This window comes from Pteronotus mesoamericanus, unplaced genomic scaffold (genome assembly GCF_021234165.1).
Source record: "Pteronotus mesoamericanus isolate MK-2021 breed Mesoamerican mustached bat unplaced genomic scaffold, CSHL_Meso_final contig_101, whole genome shotgun sequence".
NCBI lineage: Eukaryota > Metazoa > Chordata > Mammalia > Chiroptera > Mormoopidae > Pteronotus > Pteronotus mesoamericanus.
Genome location: NW_026555001.1, coordinates 6,961,247 through 6,982,764, shown reverse-complemented (window position 1 = coordinate 6,982,764; position 21,518 = coordinate 6,961,247). Strand labels below are relative to the sequence as shown.

Below are 21,518 nucleotides of genomic sequence, written 5' to 3'. Positions count from 1 at the left end.
GGATTATATAGACTCTCCTCTGTGAAAACATCTGCAGGCTTTGTCCCGATGAATTACTTTAGTTTCAGGGGGAAATACTGCCTCCTTACCCTTCCCCCAACATAAAAAGTTCTCATTCTACTAAATTAGAAATGTGCACTAAAGGCCCATTCAATAAAGGACACTGAAATGGAAATTAACTAGAGTCTGTTTTCAATTAATTTCAATTCCCCAAAGTGCCAAACTTTCCTTTTCTGTCACAGCAGTAATTGGAAAGTAATAGACAATGCTAAGTTTCTGTGGTCTTATGCGTGTATGTGTGTATGGGGTATACATTCTAGGTCAGTGTGGGGGAGGGTCAGGAAATTTTTCAGTATTCTTTAGGTTTCCATTAACTTTATTAACTTTATTATTTGAATTAATTATATAAAAATCTGGTTATAACTTCTTAGGTTAATGTTTCAACATCCTTTTTTCTCTAGTTTAGAACTTTTGTTTTTAAGCAGCTGAAACTGAGTTTAAAAGGAAATCTTTCCCCACAAGCTGCAGAATGTGAAATAGACAAGAACAGAGGACTCTCTGGTTGAAGGGAATGGGGAGGGAGACCCAGAATCCCACCCGGTTGGTGGCCTTCTCTCGTTTCCCAGCACAGGCTCAAAAATGCCTGAGGGCTTCAAAGAGTACAGACTGAAAACCCTTGCTCCATATACTGATCAGGCATGGCTGTGAAACTAAGGGCTTTTGCTAAAAATGTAAGTGTTTTCCCAAGGGTCTGCCCAGGCCTAGATGGGTGTTTTTAGAGGCTAGCACAGCTATTGCAGAGATGGAAAGGAAGGAGGAGGGCTGAGGAGGAATAGAAGTCACATTAACTTGGTGAGAGGAATGCGGTAGCATCTGACAGTTCTTTATGCAGAGGTAGGCAGTGATTGAAGGACTATGAAAGGCTCTGAGAGGGAGGGATTCCCACAGAAAATGAAGATCTCAGAGGGAATTCCATAATGTAATAAGGCTCTCTTCACAAAGTCACACTATGTTTCTTTGTAATCCTGTTATTATTCTCCCTTTTGAAATCTACCTTTCAGTATATATTATTCATTAATTGATCATATTCTTCGAACAAGTAATTCTTTTCTGAAACTCTAGCCTACGGAAACAATATGTTAAATATGAGGGAAAAAAGTTATTTCTCTTTAGATTCATTTATTATAATGAAAACAGAAAACTATCCTAATATTCAATGACTGCAGGAGAAAAAGAAAAAAATGACAAACGTCCTCAAACAACTACTTCTCACTAATTAAATATAATAATTGTGCAACTATTTGCAGAAAGCCATGAGTGATAAAAGCACCAGTTCTGAAATCACAGAGACCTGAGTTCCAGTTCTGGCTCCCTCTGACATTCCTTACCCATGAGCCTGGGCATATTATTGCCTCATTTTTCTAGGCCTAATATTCTTATCTGTTAAATGAGGATAACGATACATATTAAACAGGATCTATATGAGACTACAATTAAATGTGACAGCATAAATAAAATATGAAGTGTAGTGCTTGGCAGATAGCAACTATTCAATAAATGTTAATTCCCTGTGTACCATTCCTTATGTTGCCCAAGGAGAGAGGTTTATGCTACATCAACAGATTTGGTGACAAACTTAAGGAAAAAAATGGTTTTCTAGGAAATATAAATCATAAAATTAATTAGAAAAGTTGAGTAGACCAATTATCTTTGAAGAAATTGAAAATAACTTACAGATCAGTCTACCATTTTAAAAACGCACCAGGACCAAATGTTTTCATAGATATGCTCTGCTACCTTTTAAAGAATAGGTAATTCTAATTTAATTGAAAATTTTCTGCTTTACAGAAAAAGATAGAAAACTTTCTCACTTAAGCAGCTTATATAACCTAATGCTCCCACAAACAAAATAATAAAACGAAAGAACTATATCTTAAGACCAAGCAAATATTCTAGGACTGTAAACTTGATTCAACACCAAGGAATCAGCATAATGCACTATAATAATAAGTTAAAGGAGAAAAAGGCAATTCTATCAATACCTGCTGAAGTTAATAAAATACAATATCCATTCCTAATAAGAAATTTTAGTAAGATAGAACTAAAAAGAAATCACTTACATGTGATACAGATTATTTACCAAAGATAGCAAATACCATTCTAAATGACTGTAAATAATTTGTTAAAATCACAAAATAGATAATGATATCCATTGTCACCATTATTAGAAAACATTATTCCATAAACTCTAGCAAATACAATAAGATAGGACAAGGAAATCACCGGTATAAATATTTGAAAATAAGGTAAATATCACCTAGAAACTAAAAGAAAACCAAAACATTTTAAAACTCTTCCATTGTACTTCCAGTCAAGATGGAGGTGTAGGTAAACATGTCTCACCTCCTTGAACAACCACAACAAAACTACAACTAAATTATAGAACAACCATCATTCAGCACTGTCAGAAATCGAATTGAATGGAAGTTCAATTACTATGGGATTAAGGAAACCACATCCATCCAGACTGGTAGAAGAGGCGGAAACGTGAAATGAGCTGGTCCCAAATCTACATGAGGTGGATAAAAATTCAGGAGAGATATCTCAGGAGTGAGGAGTCCCAGCCCAACACCAGGCACCCAGCCTAGGGTTCCAGTGCCAGGCAAATAAGTTCCTACAATTTCTGGCTGCAAAAACCAGTGGGGATTGAGTCTGTGGAAGAAACTTCTGAAGTCCCAAGCAGTTCCTCTTAATGAGCTCACACACAGACTTACTCAGACTTACTTGCTCTGAGCTCCAGCACTGGGGTAGCAGTTTGAAAGGCACCAGTGGCATACAGGGAGAAACTGAAGTATCTGGCATGAAGTCGGGAGCTGGGGGACAGCTTTCTCCCAGACCAAAAGGCAGGAAGGAGCCATTGTCCCTTTTCTGAACCCCTCCCCACAGAGAAACAGAGATGGCAGGCAGATGCCATATCTCAAACTCCATCAACTTGGCTAACACTGTTAGCACTGCCCTGGAAATCTCCCGGGGCTCACCCTATCCAAATTATGGGCCCACTCAAGCTGATAACAGCAGATTTTCCATATGAATGTCTGGTCTTGGCTCATGCTTCACAAATTCCTAAATTCTCTCAAACAAGTAACAAGTAGCCTCAGTGAGCCCCCAGCCCCATACCTCTTACTAAGTGGCCCCAGGCCTGGCACTAGCAGCACCCAGCCTAGGCTCACAGTTTGAGTTCACCTGGGAACCTCTAAGCCCAGCACAAGTAGGAGCCAACTCAGACTGCTTTGTAGCTCATGCAGGGTGGCCAATGGCAGAACAGAGTTGGGGGTTGGACTTGGTCTGTACCACCCAGGAAACCCCAGGGCCAGCACACCCACTGGACAGCTACAGACCACATTGGAACACCACACCCTGTCCCTGCATTGCTGATACTCCATGGATAGCAGACATTGGTGGTCAGTGATCATGGCCCATCCTTGCAGCTGACTGGTCAGGGAAAATCCCCCTCATTGACCTGCCAACAGCAATCATGGCTCAACCAAAAAAGGAGAGTGTACTCAGCTCACACAAAAGGCACAACTTGAGTACCCTGAGATGTGCCACTGGACCCTACAGGACATCTACTACCAAGCAGATGCTTTAGGGAGTGGGGGATGCTGGGATGATTAGGTCATGCTACCAAGACAGGGAGTCATAGCAGCTCTACCTAATAGAAACAAATAAAGGGAGGCTGCCAAAATGAGCAGACGAAGAAACATGGCCCAGATGAAAGAACAGATAAAAACTCCAGAAAAATAATTAAGCAAAATGGAGATAAGCAATCTATCAGATGCAGAATTCAAAAAGCTCGTTGTAAGGATGCTCAAGAAACTTAGAGAGGACCTCAGCAGCATAAAAACAATTCAGTCAGAAACAAAAGATACACTAAGTGAAATAAAGAACAATTACAGGGAAACAACAGTAGAGTGGATGAAGCCGAGAATCAAATCAATGATTTCGAACATAAGGAAGCAAAAAACAACCAATCAGAATAACAAGAAGAAAAAAGAACCCCAAAAATGAGGATAGTGTAAGAAGCCTCTGCGACAACTTTAAGCATTCCAACATTTGCATCATAGAGGTGCCAGAAGGAGAAAAGAAAGAGCAAGAAATTGGAAATCTACTTGAAAAGATAATGAAAGAAAACTTCCTTAATTTGGTGAAGGAAATAGACATGCAAGTCCAGGAAGCACAGAGAGTCCCAAACAAGATGGATGCAAAGAGGTCCACAGCAAGACACATTATAATTAAAATACTGAAGTTTAAAGATAAAGAGAGAATCTTAAAAGCAGCAAGAGAAAGGCAGTTAGTTACCTACAGGGGCGTTCCCATAAGACTGTCAGCTGATTTCTCAAAAGAAACTTTGCAGGCTAAAGAGACTGGCAAGAAAAATTCAAGTCATGAAAAGTAGACTCTTACAGCCAAGATTGCTCTAGCCAGCAAAGCTATCATTTAGAATTGAAGGGCAGATAAAGAGCTTCCCAGACAAGAAAAAACCAAAGTAGTTCATCATTACCAAGCTCTTATTATATGAGATGTTAAAGGGACTTTTTAAGGAAAATAAGAAGATCAAAACTATGAACAATAAAATAGTAATAAATACAAATCTATCAACATTGAATCTAAAAAATAAACTAAGCAATCAAGAAGAAAAGAGAGAATCAGGGATATGGAGAGCATTTGATGGGTATCATATGGGATGGGGTGGGGGCATGGGTGAAGAGGTGAGAGAATTAAGAGGTACAAGTTGGTAGTTACAGAATAGCCTTGAGGATATAAAGTACAGTATAGGAAATGGAGTAGCCAAGGAACTTACATGCATGACCAATGGACATGAACCAATGTGTGGGGGTTGCTTTAGGGAGTGGGGGATGCTGGGATGATGGGGACAAAGAGGGAAAATTGGGACAACCGTAATAGCATAATTAATAAAATAAAATTTAAAAAATAAAATAAAAATCTTCCATAATTAATAAAGGAATTTAGTAAGGTCACAGAATATAAAATAAATATACAATATAATAAAGAATACAAAACCCAGCTAGAAATGATAGTGGTAAAACTGCCATTCACAATAGCAATAAAAATTATAAAATACTTAAGGTAAAATTTTATAGGAAAAGTACAGAATTTTTAAGTAGAAACTATGAAATCTGATCCAGACAAATGGAAAGAATGATATAATATTGGATGACAAGATTCAATGTAAACAAAAATGTCAATGCTCCCAAATTAATATATAAATCTACCGCAATTCCATGAGAATTGTATTTTTTTGGTAATGAGTAAAATAATCTTGGTGTTCATTTATTTGTATGGAAAAATAAATGTCAGATAAAGCAAAGTATAAAAAAGAATAATAGTTGACTTGCTCTACCACATAGTTTTAAAACACTATATTTTGGTTTGGTAAGGAAATTGAACACTCCCTCACACTATATATAAAGACAAGTTCTAGATGAATTAGACACTTAAAAATGATTTAAAAATTAGAAGAAAATTTAGGAAAATATATATTTATAACCTCAAGCTGCAGAGAACTTTTAAACCAACACAAGAAACATAGAAGCAATGGAGGAAAAAAATCTATTTGAATTTATAAATTTATAATATGCTAATAGCAAAAATGACCACAAAATCAAAAGACCAAAGAAGATGGGAAAATATTCAAAATTCAGAGGACAAATAAAGGTTTAATCTCTATTATATAAAAGCAGTTATTAATTGATAATAAAAAGGCAGATGGCCCAATAGAAAAATATGCAAAGCAGAGTACTAGTCACAGAAGAATAAATGTAAATGTCCAGTAAGTATATTAGCGATGCTCAATAGCACTAGCAATCAGTAAAAGTAATTGTGAAATAATGTTTGTCACCCATCTGATTGGCAAAAACTAAAAAATATTAACATCCACTATTGGCAGGAGAAAAGGTATTCATGCACTATTCCTGGAGGAATTGAGAATAATTATAACCTTTTTGGAAAGCAGTCTAGCCATACCTATTAAAAGCCCATATTGAAAGCACCAATATGCAAGGCTGTATGTACCAAGCTGTTTGTTAAGGCATTGTTTGCAGTGGCAAAACAGTGGAAAGATAGGAAATGCACAATGATTAGCACAGGGCATTCATATCATGAATATTATGCAACCATTAAAAATAATGTTAGATCTATACCCATTACCTTAAAGATTTCCACAACATACTATTAAATGAGAGAGGCAAGATGCAAAGATGCACAGAAGTATAGTATATTGACAGCCCCATCCCATGTATTTATGTTCTGTATATATGTTTGTATGTGATTTTATGAGGATAAAGAAAGGAATGTTAGGATACCAGCAGATAGTTAACATTGATTGGGATTAGGGAGGACTAGTTGTACCTCTGCTCAAATAGCCACAATAAAAATAACATGAGTAATAATAATATAATTTTTAAGAAAGTAAATTGCTTATGCTCTAATATAGGTGAAGTAGATACAAAATTTAGGTAGTCTTCTTTAACAAACACATAAAACATTCAAGAGAAAAATGGTTGGCAGGCAATATAACCAAATTATCATGATGGTTGTTTAAATAGATGCATTATAGTTGTTTTTTTCCCTCCGGATTTTCAAAATTTTCTCTAATGCAGTTATTTTTACTTTTGTAATTAAATAAACAAAAGAAAAATTCTAATTCACTTTCTGTTAACTACATACTTTTTATGATGTCTTGAAATCAGTGACCATATGGATATAAGTGAGCTTGATGATGTCCTAGCTCTGAAAATATGTGTTTATGTTTTATCTGATGTATGAAGGGATTTTGGGTTTATTTTCAATTAGTTGTAGATTTGATAACTAAATCCTCATGAAATAATTATCCATAAAATTATGGCTTTACGTATTTCAAGATGTTTTTCCTCCATCAGTAACTGAAATCACATCTAACAATCATTTTTGAAGCAGTGTGGTTTTGTGGGCAGGTCATGTCTCTTCTCCTTTCCAAGCCTCAGTTGCTTTACCTATAAATGAAGAAGTGGGATGAAATAATTTTCTTAAGGCCTTTGGCTCTAACATTCTGTGAACTAATTATATTAATCATGGAATGCATTCGCTAAATAAATGAGCAGTTGCTAAAGAGAAGAAAGTGTTTACTTAGTAATGCTTATGTCAGCTGTGAAAGACATTTATATAGCTCAAGAAGACCCCCTACCTTGACATAACTTTTGTGCTCACATGAAAAATGTGCAAGGTTCTAAATAGCGTATGGCCTTGACTTTTTTAATATCCCTCATTTATAACTATAAAGCTGTTGATCAATGTTTTTTCATCTATTGTACCCTCCCACCCTTGTCAACTTATTATTTTGTTTTACAGACCTCAATATGTACGAAAATACATATTTTCCTGAATGAAAAGTCTTAATTCTACTATCTTAAGGTATAACTTACATAGAATAAATACACCAAATTAAAATGTAAACTTTTTTACTTTTTAATGTAAATGAGTTTTGACAAATTTATTCATATATATAACCACCACCACAATCAAGTAGAACATTTATAACACCCTAAAAAGTTCCCTTATCTTTCCCCAGTTTAACCACCACTTCCTGCTGTAGGCAACTCCTCATCTGCATTTGGCACTATAGATTAGATATGTCTTTTACAGAGTGTGAACAAAGTTTTAATTTGTGGTTTTTCTGTCTTGTATAGCATTAATGAATTTTGATGGTTTCAATCAGGTTTCTTAGACACAAGCAACAGAAAACAACCCTGGCTGATTTTAGCAGCAAGGGAATTTGCTGAAAGGATATGGGCAGCTCACAGGATTGCTGGAAGACTAGTGAACCAAGTTTGGAATTATATGGCTGGCAACAATGCCCCAAATTACAGAGTTGTTCTGGAGAGGAATGCACCAAGAGCAGCAGTTTGAGTTACCTAAACTGTCTCAGGAACTTTTTGCCTTTCTTAGAAAGTAAAAAGTTTATCAAGTATATGTGCCTTTAGAAATCCGGCAACTTCTGGGGTCAACTGGAGTGTATGCATCATGTGTCCATCATGCCTCAGCTGCAAGGGAGGTGAGGAGAACACACTTTCAGCCTCCATGGTGGGAGGCATCTTATCAAGCTTCAAAAGGTTTTGACAGTTAACATAGACAGTTAAAAAAAAGGGCCAATATCAACAACACTGACACCTTTGGTTTCTCTATTATATTGCGTTCTGAACTTGCAGCTTTATGTCTAGTGGTCACTACAGCCAGGCCACATTTGAGAAGCATCTTCTAGATGTAAAGGAGTCTGCAAGATGCTGAGAGTGTGGACAAGACCATCAAGGAATTTTATGTTTAATAAAATATAAATAGATGTTTTGGCCTTCATACTTCCTCAAGTTTTTTCTTCTTTAATAATTTCCCTAAACTATAATCTGCTAATAAAATCAATGGGTTTACATTAATTGATTTGATCCAAAAAAAGTGTACCATATTAAAAACTAGTATAATAATTATAATTAATAATGTATTTCATACTTATTTACAAAATATTTACCTTTCAGTTTTAAGGTAAATATTTATTCAATATTTTCACTCTTCTGAAATTGCAAAAACCTTACCTCAAGTTGCCTCTAGGAGCTGGGCTCATTTCAATTTTTTTCCAAGTTAACACATAAAGTAACTCCAGTTACTTCACCAGTTCTATCTGCTATCCCTTACTCTTGATTTCAATTGCCAGGTCTAGGGACGAGGGGATGGCCTGATCCAGGGGCAATGAAGATGCAACACTGAAGAATAAGCTGGAGGAGAGAAGGGCAGGCACCATGGAAAAAACCAAAACAAAGCAAGGTTAGATTTTTCGTGTCTTGCTTTAGGGCTCACTTAGGAAATGTGTGTTGTAGCCTTGGCTTTCTGTTTTTTCAAAACATCATAATATGGGGGGATAAATGGTAACAAAAAATATAATAAAATTGAACTTTAAAAAAATGCAATAAAATGTTAACTTTACTATTTTCATTTCTTTATCATAATAAAATGACCATGAAGAACATATACTTGGTGCTGGAGAAACAGAAAATGCTACCTATATAATTTTGTCTGAGCAGTTATCTAATTTTTCTTAGCAATAAATTTAGAACTACCTCAGACTAACCTGATCAACAAAGCCAAGATATACATTCAACTAATAGACATCTAATACCTCCTGGGCTAGCCCAGAAACATAGGACTTTCTCTTTTAATCTTTACCACACAGAGTCAACCACATAGAAGTGGGTTCTGTTATCAGATGAGAAGGCAGTGATAGAGAATTTAGGCTACAACCACAAAATGTCAAATTTCAATCTGGGAGCCTGGTCTCTGTTCCCAAGTTCTGGTTCTTGCCATGATACTAGACTGTTGGGACATGCATAAAATGAGCTAAGGAATCTTGACTCAAGCTTAGGTAGGGAGTTTTCGGTGATCTCAAACCATCTGGATTTTATAGGGACAGCCCTCTGTGTGTATAAGTTCTGGGCTGAGGCTATGTATTATTTATGAACTTACATACTGTGGCTGGTTCCTCTAAGGAAGGATTTCCTATACCAGCATGTCTCAGGAGAACAATATACACATCCACAGAACCGAATGTCTGCAGGCAGGGGTTGCATGTTCAAACTACCTGATACATACAATGTGACACAATGGAGATCTAGCTATATGGATCAGCAAGGAATTTCATGTTTTACATGGACTGCCCAGTCTTCATGGCCAACCTATGTGATTCTGAAAGGTACATTCTAGGCCAACATTTTTTCTCCTTAGGTTTAAGTGATATTTATAATCTACTACCTCCTTTGTGTCTGACCTGTGTTTCACAGTCTCTAGTATTGCCAAAGCTGTGTTCTTCCTGCCTCCATCCTTCCCAGACCTTTTCCATTGAGAATTCCTTTCTATCAACCCTCTTGCCTAGGAGGACAGAAGGGTTCCTTTAGCTGATCTGGACAGGAGGTCAGAGTTCAGAAGTTTTACAAGGATCAGAGGCAGGAGAAGTCAGGAGATTTTACACAGGCCTCCCAAGAACAACGGAGTGACAACTGTACAGGTGCTGGGCGAAGAGCAGTCTTCCTTACTACAGAATTCTCTCCGCTATTAAACGTGAGTCAGCCCCAAGGACACAAGCAAGACCGTTCATGGGCATTCACTTCTGGCTAATTAGAGATGTTAATCATTCAGTTTGGCTGAGAAACATCACCATCACAGTAGAACATGGTTTTCTACTACAGGAGATTCATCAGGTAGGTATGGTTTGGTCATTAGGCTGTGAATGTAAAGTCACCTGCACCAGTTCATGCTTTGTTCTTGTTGAATCGTTGGTCTCTGGTCGTGCAGGTGCAGCTTTAGGATCCTGTAAGTCCCCTTATTACTTACATGTGTCTGAAAAGGATAGGGACAGAATGAGTTGTGTTGACTGACCAAAGCTCTTTCTCCCCACAGGAGAGAATGAACATATGACAATGAATAATCCTTCTACACAGATTTACCAGGTAAAGACAGACAGATTGTTTTGAACAGTCCCATGTGTAATAGTGATGACTGTCTTGTATGTATAATTTTTTAGTGCTCACAAGTGCTTCCATGTATATCATCATATTTCTTCACTTAACAAGTTCATTGCATTTAGATGGGCAGGGCAGAGAGCACCACTCTCTTTGCACTTTTGAGAAAACTGATAATTAAAGGATCACTTAACCCAGTTTATAAAACACGGCACCACCACTCCCACATCAGCTCTGCTTTTCTTGCCTGCTGCCACCAATCCCTGTGGACAGTACACCATGCAATAACATTTCCACCAGAGGAAAAGAGAGAGCAAAATCTGTTTTTCTTAATTCCCTATGTTAGCAGGGACAACTGAAGATTGAAAGACAGTTAACATTGCAAATGTTAAAATATGGTGATGGAAAAAAAAATTAAGCTCCTTTAAATAATGGGAATAATTTAATTTACAAGGAAAATAAAAATTGTGGAAAACATTTTATAATATATTTGCAATCAGGGTCACATCAGGCTGCTTTGGCTTTCTGAATAGTATATATTTGGCTTCTATTTTCTGACTGTAAATGTAAACTAAATTTCTGTCCTTAAAGACTTGGAATTTGTAACATAAAAAGAGTTTGGGCCAGGGAAACACGTGCAGTGCTGCAGAGTTAGGGCAGTGTTATCTGGAACACATGAGAAGGAAGAACTGACCAGGCTTGTTGGGGGTTAACAGAAAAGGTGATTTTAAAGTTGACTCTAAGGTTTTAAGTGCTAGTAACTAGGAAAAAGAGCCATCTCCCAAAAGAGATACAGGGATTCAGAACAGCAGATAGTTTGTGGGAAATGTCATTTAGATTTGTTGAGCTTAAGTGACAGTAAAGTGAAAATAACTAGTTCCTAGAAATGTCATATAAGAGATCATTGCTGTGGACCCAATTAGGGGAAGCCAGTCCAAGATTATGTAAACATCTTTAATCATGTTGCTCCTCAACCCAGACCGGCAATGAGAGGAGATGGAGGAAACAGCCTCATCTCAACTTAATTCCTATTTATTGAAAAGTTGCTATGTGCAAAGGCTACTGCTGGACCTAGTGGGAGATAAAACAAATGAAACAGACATTCTCACTAATTTTTAAGTGTCCTGGTAAACACATAGAAGGTAGGCTCTTGGAAGGATTACAACAGAAGCATTGATAAAATTCCATGGGCTTTGGGGAACGGATGAATTAACATTGACTGAAGGGTGTGAACCAGACATTTAAGGACAAGTTGATCATTTGGTAAGTGGATATGGGGAAGGGTATTTCAGGCAGAGGGACTGGCTTCAACGAAGGCCTGGAAACGAGAAAGTCTTCACTCAATGATGATTTGATGCCTCACTTGTCCAAGACCTCCAAATGTCTTCCTTGCCCACCTCCCCTCTGTTAACATCTGACCTGTGTATGGCATTTGAATGAATGTGAGTATCTCTTTAAACTCAGGTATGACTTAAAGTCTATTACAGATTTTATGTAGGTCACTCTCTGAATGTTGGCTAAATATAGCTGCAGCGGAGCAGTGGTGGCGGCCTCATTCTTTTATTGTATCACAAATCCAAGTACATCTGTTCACAGTGGAACAAAAGAAGCAGTGGAAGTGAATTGGTCTACATGACCTCTATGTGGCTGTGATTATACCTCATTCGTGTTTTAAAAATGCTTTCTAAACCCCAGTTTGTTTACTCCAAGCAACATTTAACCAAAAGAAGATGAAGGAGAAGTAAAGAAAGAAGAGGAAGATGAAAGAGGGAAGCAGGACAAGGTTAACTATAATAGAATACACTAAAAATGGAGAGCACAATGTGAAATTTGAAGTAAAACATGACATTTCAGCCATTCTCTATTTCTTTATTTTATTTTCTTGGTAGACGTCCTGATCCTTACCTGACATTATAGTAAATATTAACTTGTTTATTTTTTAAATTTTTATTGCCTGTTTCTCTCTAGAATGTAAGCTCCAAGGGCAGGGATTTAGTACATTTTGCTCTTTTGTACCATCTCAACATAAAGTACAATACCTGGAATATAAAAAATATTCAATAAATACTAGCTGAATGAATGAGTGAATATCTGCAAAATGTGTATATTGCTTTGAGCCAAGAGGTCTGCTGCAGTCATTCAGTCTGGTGCCGAATGGTGTCTGGAAATTGTCTGGTTCTTTGGGGAAAAAGAATAGATCCTCCCTTCATATCTTACTCAAAATAAACTCTAAAGTGATTAAAGGGTTAAATATAAAACAATAAAACCATAAAAGTTTAGAATTAGTGAATATTTGTCTCTGGATATGAAATATCTAAGTAAAAAAGCACTGGAAAAAATCACAATGGAAAGGGTTAGACTAGAAACTTCATCTACAACCCAAGTAAAACTTTTCCTGACATAAATATATTTTCAACCAATTCAAAGGTGAACAACAAAGTTGGGGGGGAATCCTTACAATTAAACCTTTGTAATATTTATATATTCGTAGAAATCAATAAAAAAGAAGCTTATGAGACCCCAATAGAATATAGGCAAACGACACAAACAGACAACCAACCATGGTTAAATTACACTTGGCTAATAAATAGAAGAAAAGGTTGAAGTTCAAAGAAACAATGATTTTAAAAGAACTACCATTTATTTACTACCTAATTAGCAAGTAATAAGATAATTAATAATATTTTATTTTGATGAGTTTGTGTAAATTGGCAGAAACTTTAATAAAAATTACTAGTTAAAATGTAGTAAAAATGTTAAAATATTTCTACTTTCAATTGGCTCGCTGTTTTTTGGAGGACTTGACATCCATGGTAAGAGTATGAGGTACAGTGGCTGAAATCAGGTCACAGAAGCCAACAGGAGAATGAACCCTACCATTTCCCAGTGCATTCCAGGCAGAATTACTGCCAGGTCAGATGAGTCATGTGGAAACACTGACCGCTCCTTAGCTCAGTATATTTCTTTTTATTCAAATCCACATCTATTTCCTTTTTCTTCCATCCTTACTCCACTGTATATAGCCCTCTCAAAGTCTATTCATATCTCTTTTTCAGAGTCAGATTGTGTTGCTTCACTCTTGATTACTATATTTTGCATATGGATTTTTAAATTATGATTTCATTAACCTGAGAAGTGGGGGGGGGGCACAATTAAGGCAACAGATGTATTAACTGCACAATTTAGTCCTACCTCAACCATGACACTTAGGATTTGAACTCCAACAGGTTTTTGGCTTACTTGTAACCTTAGGAATGTAAATGTTGCATCTTCCTCCATTTATATTGTTTCATATATCACATTCAAGATGATTTTCTAAATATATTAATTTAGGACATTACACATGATACAGTATGCTTCCAAGAAAATACAACCATATTATTATAACTTTTCAAACCCTTTGGTCAAATATATTTTGTATCTGTATTAATTAATTGAATATATTATCTCTCTCCAAAACAGTAGATTTCCCTTTGGGTCAAATACTATCTCATATACTTTGACTCACAGTAATTTCATATTTAGGAATTTATCCTAAGGAAAAAATCTGAAATACATATAAAACTTTAAATAAAAAGCATAATGTTGGCATTCTTTATAATATTGAAAAATTATAAACATACATTTCCAACCAGAGTAAATGTAGCTAAACTCTGACATAACCAGAGAATGGAATATTATGTAGTCATTAAAAATAGAAATTTAGAAAAAATTTTAAGGACATGGGAAAGGGCTTATGTTAGGCAAAAAAGGGAGCAGAATCAAAATACGACTGTCGTGTGATTTCAACCACATAAATATCTGCATTCATATGCATAAAACAAAGGAAATGTGCCTAAACATGAACAGTGATATTAAAGTAATGAGATTTGGGGTGATTCTTTTTTTTTTCTATTTCTCTGTAATGAAAATAATTTAAGAAAATGAGTTATGTGCCAAAGGGACTTCTGATTGAAAAACTATGGGAACCAGTCCTACACTAATAGGTTTCATCATTAAAACTGCCATTGAAAGTTTTACAGGATTTCTAAGTCCTGTTTGAGCCTCAGTCTCTTCTTACAGTTGAGGAATGTCTCTAACACTAGAGAAGTTAGCTCTATCTATCAGGCCTGTGGTGCATCCAGGGACCAATAAGGTCAATTTCTGGCATACCGGACTTCGTATCAGCTTCAATAGTGCCCTGTAAGAATGACTTTAAGGGTCAACTTCTGTAGGAAGAGCGGAGAAGTAGACTTGAGAAATTTACTCTTGACTATTCAAATGACTTGCTCCCCTCTTTGTGTTTTAAGTCATTGCACTTCTGGGGATTAATAAAGAAGCCTAAAATTAGGGAGACAGAAGCTAGCAGGAAGACCAAGTTTCTTCTGTAGAAACTCTGGTTAAGGGGGAAACCAAAACAATTATCTTGGCTTCCTTGCCATCACGTGCTATTTCAAAATACCTGGGCTTTGTTGTTATAGAGCCGTTAGGTGATGTAGGAATTTGTCATGTCTTATTCGAGGTTTCTCGAATGTTGACATTAATGAGTTTCCAGGGTTCTCAAGTATAAGCCCAGTTCCCAGAATTTGCCCCACAGTAACTTTCTGACCTTGATAATGGGACAGAAAGGAAGGAGAAATTTGTGTAATAACTTGTATACTTTAAGAAATTTAGCTGAGGGATCTTTGGTTGGAAGATGTTGACTAAAATTCATCTTAGGAGGAGTTAAAAAAAAACCCAGCAAGAGTTAAGAAGCGAAAAAAATAAATAAAATTGAGAAACAGAAGTTAAGAGCAAGAAATAGGAAGAATTCGGACTCCTCTCCCCTATTTCTTTAAGCCTAAGATGCCCTCTGTGGTACCCTAGGCTTCGAAGTACAAGTCTTCCCTGAACCTGCCTCCAGTGGGAGCCCGCCTTCAGCGGCAGGATGGAGGGATCATAACCTCTCTAGAGCAGCTTCATGAAAAAATCAACGAGATGAGGAACGTGTTCAACTCGCTGGAGAACAAGGTAGACACCCATTTCTAATCCTTGGGGTGGGCTGTGGGCTGTCAAATAAGAAAGCTGAAGTGAGAGCAGAAAAAAGACAGTAAGTTCATGTCTTCAGAGTATTTTTTTTATTCACAAAGGAATGGCTAGTTGGCACTGGAAAACAAATCTGTAGCAACTAAAAATATTAAGAGTTTAAGTATCCTAAACGTGACATGCTGTCTCAGGGGTGTGATTGCACTCACTAGCACATCTGCTCCCTGGCTGATCGCTGGTTGTGAAGCTGTTTATAAAGCAGTGATGTTTTATAACTTCAAAGGCAGGAGCCCAAGGGGCTCTAAGTAATGTATGTGAGGAAAATGGGCTCAAGGCTCAAAGTGGTTTCGAAATTCCGAACGTCCCTATATAACCTGGCTGTTAAGAGAAAAATTTTGATAGTTCTTAATTTTTTGAGAGCTGGGCTTCTACAGGTGAGGAGTCCTTTCTTCTAGGACCCTGCGGGTTTCCTTTCGGCCCCTGGGGCAACCCCACACATTCCACCTAAGGGAGCAGTGATAATGAAGCCTATTTCTGTCAGATACTGGTTCCCTTTGTTTTTCAAGCAGGAAACTTGAGTGAATTTCAGAGTACCTGAATGAGTATCAGGCTTCCTTCCTTCAATTTAAAAACTTGCATAAATTTTGTGTTATTATATAGTTGTAGATTTTGTTTATTTTGCTCATAGAAGATGAATTTACCTAATGAGAATTAGCAGATCAAAAGTAGTTGATTTGGTGATTTAACCCATCATGATAACTGAGTTAGGACACATGCTGAAATATATCACAAAGATTAATTAAAATTAAAACAACTGGAATGAAAAACAGATTGCTCATGTTGTTTCTCAGTCTTCTAGTCCCAAACACTTGACAGGTCTGGCTTTTTTCCTCTGAATAATCCCTTTGGTTCCTCTTATTTCTCCCTATTCTCAGCCCTCAAAAGAAACTTTGTGAAACACAATGAACCACAAAGTCCTATATTTTAGGATGTAGGTGATTAAGTGATTTTATAGTGGGAGGTGCAAGTTGGAAACATTGGGACAACCAGATTCCAAAATGTTTAGAAGTACGCATATGAAGGAATTTTGTTAAGGTAACTGGGCTTTAATTTCCATCCCTTTAAAATCAGAATACTTGGTAGATACTTTTAATTATAGAACAAACCTTCCAAATAATTATGTTTTAAAGAGAGATCTGAAGCTAAGAGTTCCTCTACTTAGCAGACTATGAGATTATAAATTTCAAGAAAGTAATGTTTTCTTATTATTAATTTACTATCTGTTGAAAATGCTTTTCATTTGTTCAATTAAAAAAACCTGAACTTTTTTAAGTGCTCTTTTTTCCACATTTTTGTTTGTGTTTTAACTTTTTGATTTGCCATTTAAAAGGGGAAAAGAATTAAAATTTCTCAAACATCTTCTATGTCCCTAGCATGCACTAGGATAGGTACCTTACCTGTATTTACTAATTTTATTCTCAAAACAGCCCTGTGAAATAGGTGTTGTTACACTTACTTTACAAAGAGATTAACCAACTTGCCTCAGGTCTTAGCACTTGTGAGAGAGCATTAAGATTTGTACTCTGTCTGACTTCAAAATTGACCACTTTTCATGGTGCTGAAGTTGACCGTAGAAGTCCAATGTGTGCACTCCTACACAACCAGACTTGACTGCTGAAGGTGAATAATATCACTATCAACAACATGCTGAGCTCCTACCATTGCAAATGTTTCTGTGCCTTCTTTATAAAGCACACTGCCCTTGAAAATGCCATTATCTCCTTTTCCATGATATCATTCGAGAATAAAAAAATAAAACAAAAACCTCTCCCTTTTCAAAGAAATTCTCAGATACGCTTAGTTATTACTCTTTTTATTATTTAATTTTTTAAGGAAAAAAAAAAGACTGAATTTCTTCATCTCCTAACAACTGGGGATAATATGATCCATCTTTTCTTTCATGGAATGTGAAGAGTTACAGGACCAAGACTGCCTTTCACATGCTTATGTGGCTTTTCAAGTAAATCTCATTTTAACCAAAGGTGTTAGAATACATAGTAGCTTACAGGTGCACTAGTAAACTTAAATGTTTGCTTGATTTCTTGTCACAATGAAGCATCAGCATGTGCTGCTTCTTCCTGGATGAATGGGGCCAACGTTGCCTTAAGTTGTCCAAACTTTAGTATACCAGGAAACGAGGTCTTTAAATTTTCAAGAGCTTGGTTTCTCAAACAAAAATAAAAATCCAAAACGTCAGTGGTACCATTTCTAATTATTTATAGCAAACTGAATTTATTCTTTGTGTATTATTTAGTTGCAGGCCTTGGCCTCTGAACTCAAAACTGGCTTCACAGAAGCAATGCAAGAACTGTCAAGAATTCAACATGGAGAATATGCTTTGGAAGAGAAGGTTAAGAGCTGCAAATGTTCCATGGAAGAAAAAGTTACTGAGATGAAGAATTCATTAAATTATTTCAAGGTAGGCCCGTCTTCTATTTCCCTGCTGAAGAAAGATTCTTGGTCTTAGTTACACAAGTAGAAAACTTATCTTTTCACATAGCAGCCAAATATAAGAACATTCTCTCTCACCTATTCACTCATTATCATGGAAAAATATCTATTTTATGCTTTTCTTTCTTGGATTTCTGTGTTAAAGTTAGAGACCGCAATAGAAGTAAATTTTTCATCTCTCATTCACTCATTCGTTCATTTAACAAATATGTATTAAAAGCTTACTGTATAATAGATATTCTATATTTTTCCCAATATACCAGATTAAATACATATTGACGCTTATTCTTTAGGAAGAGCTAAGCAATGCCATGTCAATGATCCAGGCCATCACTTCCAAACAAGAAGAAATGCAACAGAAAATTGAACAGCTCCAACAGGAGAAACGAAGAGAATCTCGAAAAGTAAAAGCCAAGTGAGTTTTTTACAAAAAATTGACTACAGGCAAATCCACAAACAATGACTTGTACAGAGACACTGAAAACACCTCCACCAACAGTATGTAGTTAGCTGGCCACTGGGACCTATGGGTCAGCAGGTGATAGAGGTTATAGAGCCATAAAATTTGGTTAATACTAAAAATTGATGGTAACTATTAGATGGAAAATGCACTTAAGAGGCAATAAAATGAAAATGATATAAAATGGCATGTAGGATTTGATTTCAACTGTAAAAACGTGTAAAATAACAACTAGAAAGATATATTTTAAAATAATGATTGTTGCCCTGACCAATGTGGTTCAGTTGGTTTGGTGTTGTCCTGCAAAGCTGTAGGTCATTGGTCCATTTCCCAGGAAGGGCACATGCCTAGGCTATAGGTATGTTAATACCTATAATTCCTATATACATACCCATATAGGTATGTTAATACCCTGAGCAGTCCTCAGTTTTGGTGCATTCAAGAGGCAACCAATCCATATTTTCTCTCACATCAATGTTTCTCTCCTGGTCTTTCTCCCTTCCTTCATCTCTCTCTAAAATAAGTAAGTAAGTAAGTAAATAAATAAATATTATTTTGCTAGGATGGGGGGATTCATCAGCAATTTTATTTCTTTGTTAATTTTATAAAATTTCTCTAATGCTCCTATTAATTTTCTTCTGCCATGGAAAATAAATTTATGCTAAATAATACCTCAATGAGGTTGACTCAAGTAAAGTTTCACCACTAAACATACATAATCTTTTGTAAAAGTATATTTTATTGATTATGCTATTACAGTTGTACCTATTTTTCCCCTGCCCCCCCTCCATCCAGTGTATCCCATTCCCTCTGGCAATCCCCTCTTTGGTTCATGTCCATGGGTCATGTATATAAGTTCTTTGGCTACTCCATTTTCTATGCTGTCTATAACACCTCCCTGTCTATTCTGTATCTACTAATTTGTAATTCTTAATCCTTGTACTTTTCCCCCATTCACCCTTTCCCCCCTCCCAACTAATAACCATACAAATGAATGCCATATCTATGATTATTTCTGTTCTTGCTTGCTTAGTTTGCTTTTTAGATTCAATTTTTGAATGTTGTGAATTTGTCATTTTAATGTTCATAGTTTTGATCTTCTTCTTTTTCTTAAATGAATCCCTTTAACATTTCATATAATAATGGCTTGGTGATGATGAACTCCTTTAGCTTTATCTTGTCTGGGAAGCACTTTATCAGCCCTTCCATTCTAAATGATAGTTTTGCTGGATAGAGTGACCTAGGTTGTAGGTCCTTGCTTTTCATCACTTTGAATACTTCTTGCCAATCCCTTCTACCCTGCAAAATTTCTTTTGAGAAATCAGCTGACAGTCTTATGGGAACTCCTTTGTAGGTAACTCTCTGCTTTTCTCTGGCTGCTTTTAAGATTCTCTCTTTATCTTTAACCTCTGGCATTTTAATTATGATGTGTCTTGATGTGGCTCTCTTTGTGTCCATCTTGTTTGGAACTCTCTGTGCTTCCTGGACTTGTATATCTATTTCCTTCACCAAATTAAAGAAATTTTCTTTCATTATTTTTTAAAATAAGTGTTCAAATTCTTGCTCTTTCTTTTCTCCTTCTGGTACCCCTATGATGTGAATGTTGGTACATTTGAAGTTATCCCGGAGGCTCCTTAGCTTATCCTTTTTTTTTTTTTCCATTCTTTTTTTTTTTCTTGCTGTTTTGATTGAATATTTTTTTTCTTCCTAATGTTTCAAATCACTGATCTGATTCTTGGCTTCATCCATTCCACTGTAGATTCCCTGTAAAGTTTTCTTTATTTTACCTAGTATAAACTTCATTTCTTCCTGGGTCTTTTTTATGCTAGCCAAGTACCCAATGAGTTCCTTGAGCATCCATCCTATTAACCAGTGTTTTGAACTCTGCATCTGATAGATTACTTATCTCCATTTTATTTAGTTCTTTCTCTGGAGCTTTGATCTGTTCTTTCATTTGGGCCACGTTTCTTTGTCTCCTGATTTTTGCAGCCTCCTTGTGTTTGTTTCTATGTATTAGATAGAGCTACTTTGACTCCCTGTCACAGTAGTGTGGCCTATTGTAGAAAAGCACACAGGTAAGTTAGATGGGGTAGAGCTTTAGGTAATGGTCAGGATGGGGCAGCCCTTGTGAACCAGATTGATGGAGTCTCCAATGCGGTGTTGCCACTCTGTGGCTCTTGGTGAAGGAGGGCTCAGAAAAGGGACAATACTGCTGCCTGGCCTCTGGATTTTGTCTGGGAGGAAACTGTCCCCTAGTGCTTGCCCTGATGCCAGACACTTCAATTTCTCCCTGTATATCACTAATGCCCTTATAGCTGCTGCCTTGGTGCTGAAGTCCAGAGGGAATGAGTTTACATTAAGCCCTAAGTCCGTTGTGGGCCCTTTAAGAAGAGACTCCTGAGAGTCCTGCAGTTTCTTCCTCTGCCCCAACCCTGACTGATTTTTAGAGCCAGAGGTTATGGGGACTTACCTTCCTGGCACTGAAACCCTGGGCTGGGTGGTCTGGTGTGGGGCTGGGATTCCGCATTCCCGAGGTATCCATCCTGATTTTCATCCACCAGATATAGGCGTGAGACTGCCCATTCTGCATCTCTGTGTCTCCATGCCTCTCTGAGCGTGTCAACGTCTCTGTGCCTCCTCCCCACCTACATGAATGTGACTTCTTTAAATCCTTGGTTGTCAGACTTCCATACAGCTCGATTTTCTGACAATTCTGGGTGATATTTTTTCTTGCAGTGTAGCTGTAATTTTTGTTGTGATTGTGTGAGGAGGAGCGCCATGTTTCCTATCTTGACTGGAAGTAAATATGCATAACCTTTATTGTTATATCTTTTTAATATTATCAAATTTAAAACAGAAATATGGCAATAATATTTGTGTGATCCTGGAAAATGACTTATTGTTTTCAGTTGAAGACCTGCCACCTGCCAGTACCTTTGTATTGCTTTGTTAAATGAATCTAAATCATCCTAAGAGAACTGGAC

The 21,518-nt window shown here is 36.7% G+C and overlaps 1 protein-coding gene across 6 annotated transcripts in view; it reads left to right on the top strand.

Moving 5' to 3' along the window:
* Positions 1-21,518, top strand: part of ARHGEF33 (Rho guanine nucleotide exchange factor 33) — a 76,096-nt gene that overhangs the window by 20,121 nt on the left and 34,457 nt on the right. For 5 of the 6 annotated variants that reach the window (XM_054567593.1, XM_054567604.1, XM_054567610.1 and 2 more), the window contains exons 3-6: positions 8,762-8,871; positions 10,498-10,547; positions 17,878-18,042; positions 18,368-18,489. In XM_054567593.1, the coding sequence (XP_054423568.1) occupies positions 8,847-8,871; positions 10,498-10,547; positions 17,878-18,042; positions 18,368-18,489 (362 nt within the window). In that variant the 5' untranslated portion in view covers positions 8,762-8,846. Of the gene's footprint in view, positions 1-8,761; positions 8,872-10,497; positions 10,548-15,404; positions 15,549-17,877; positions 18,043-18,367; positions 18,490-21,518 lie in introns of all 6 variants that reach the window. The other variant, XM_054567591.1, reaches the window with a different exon arrangement.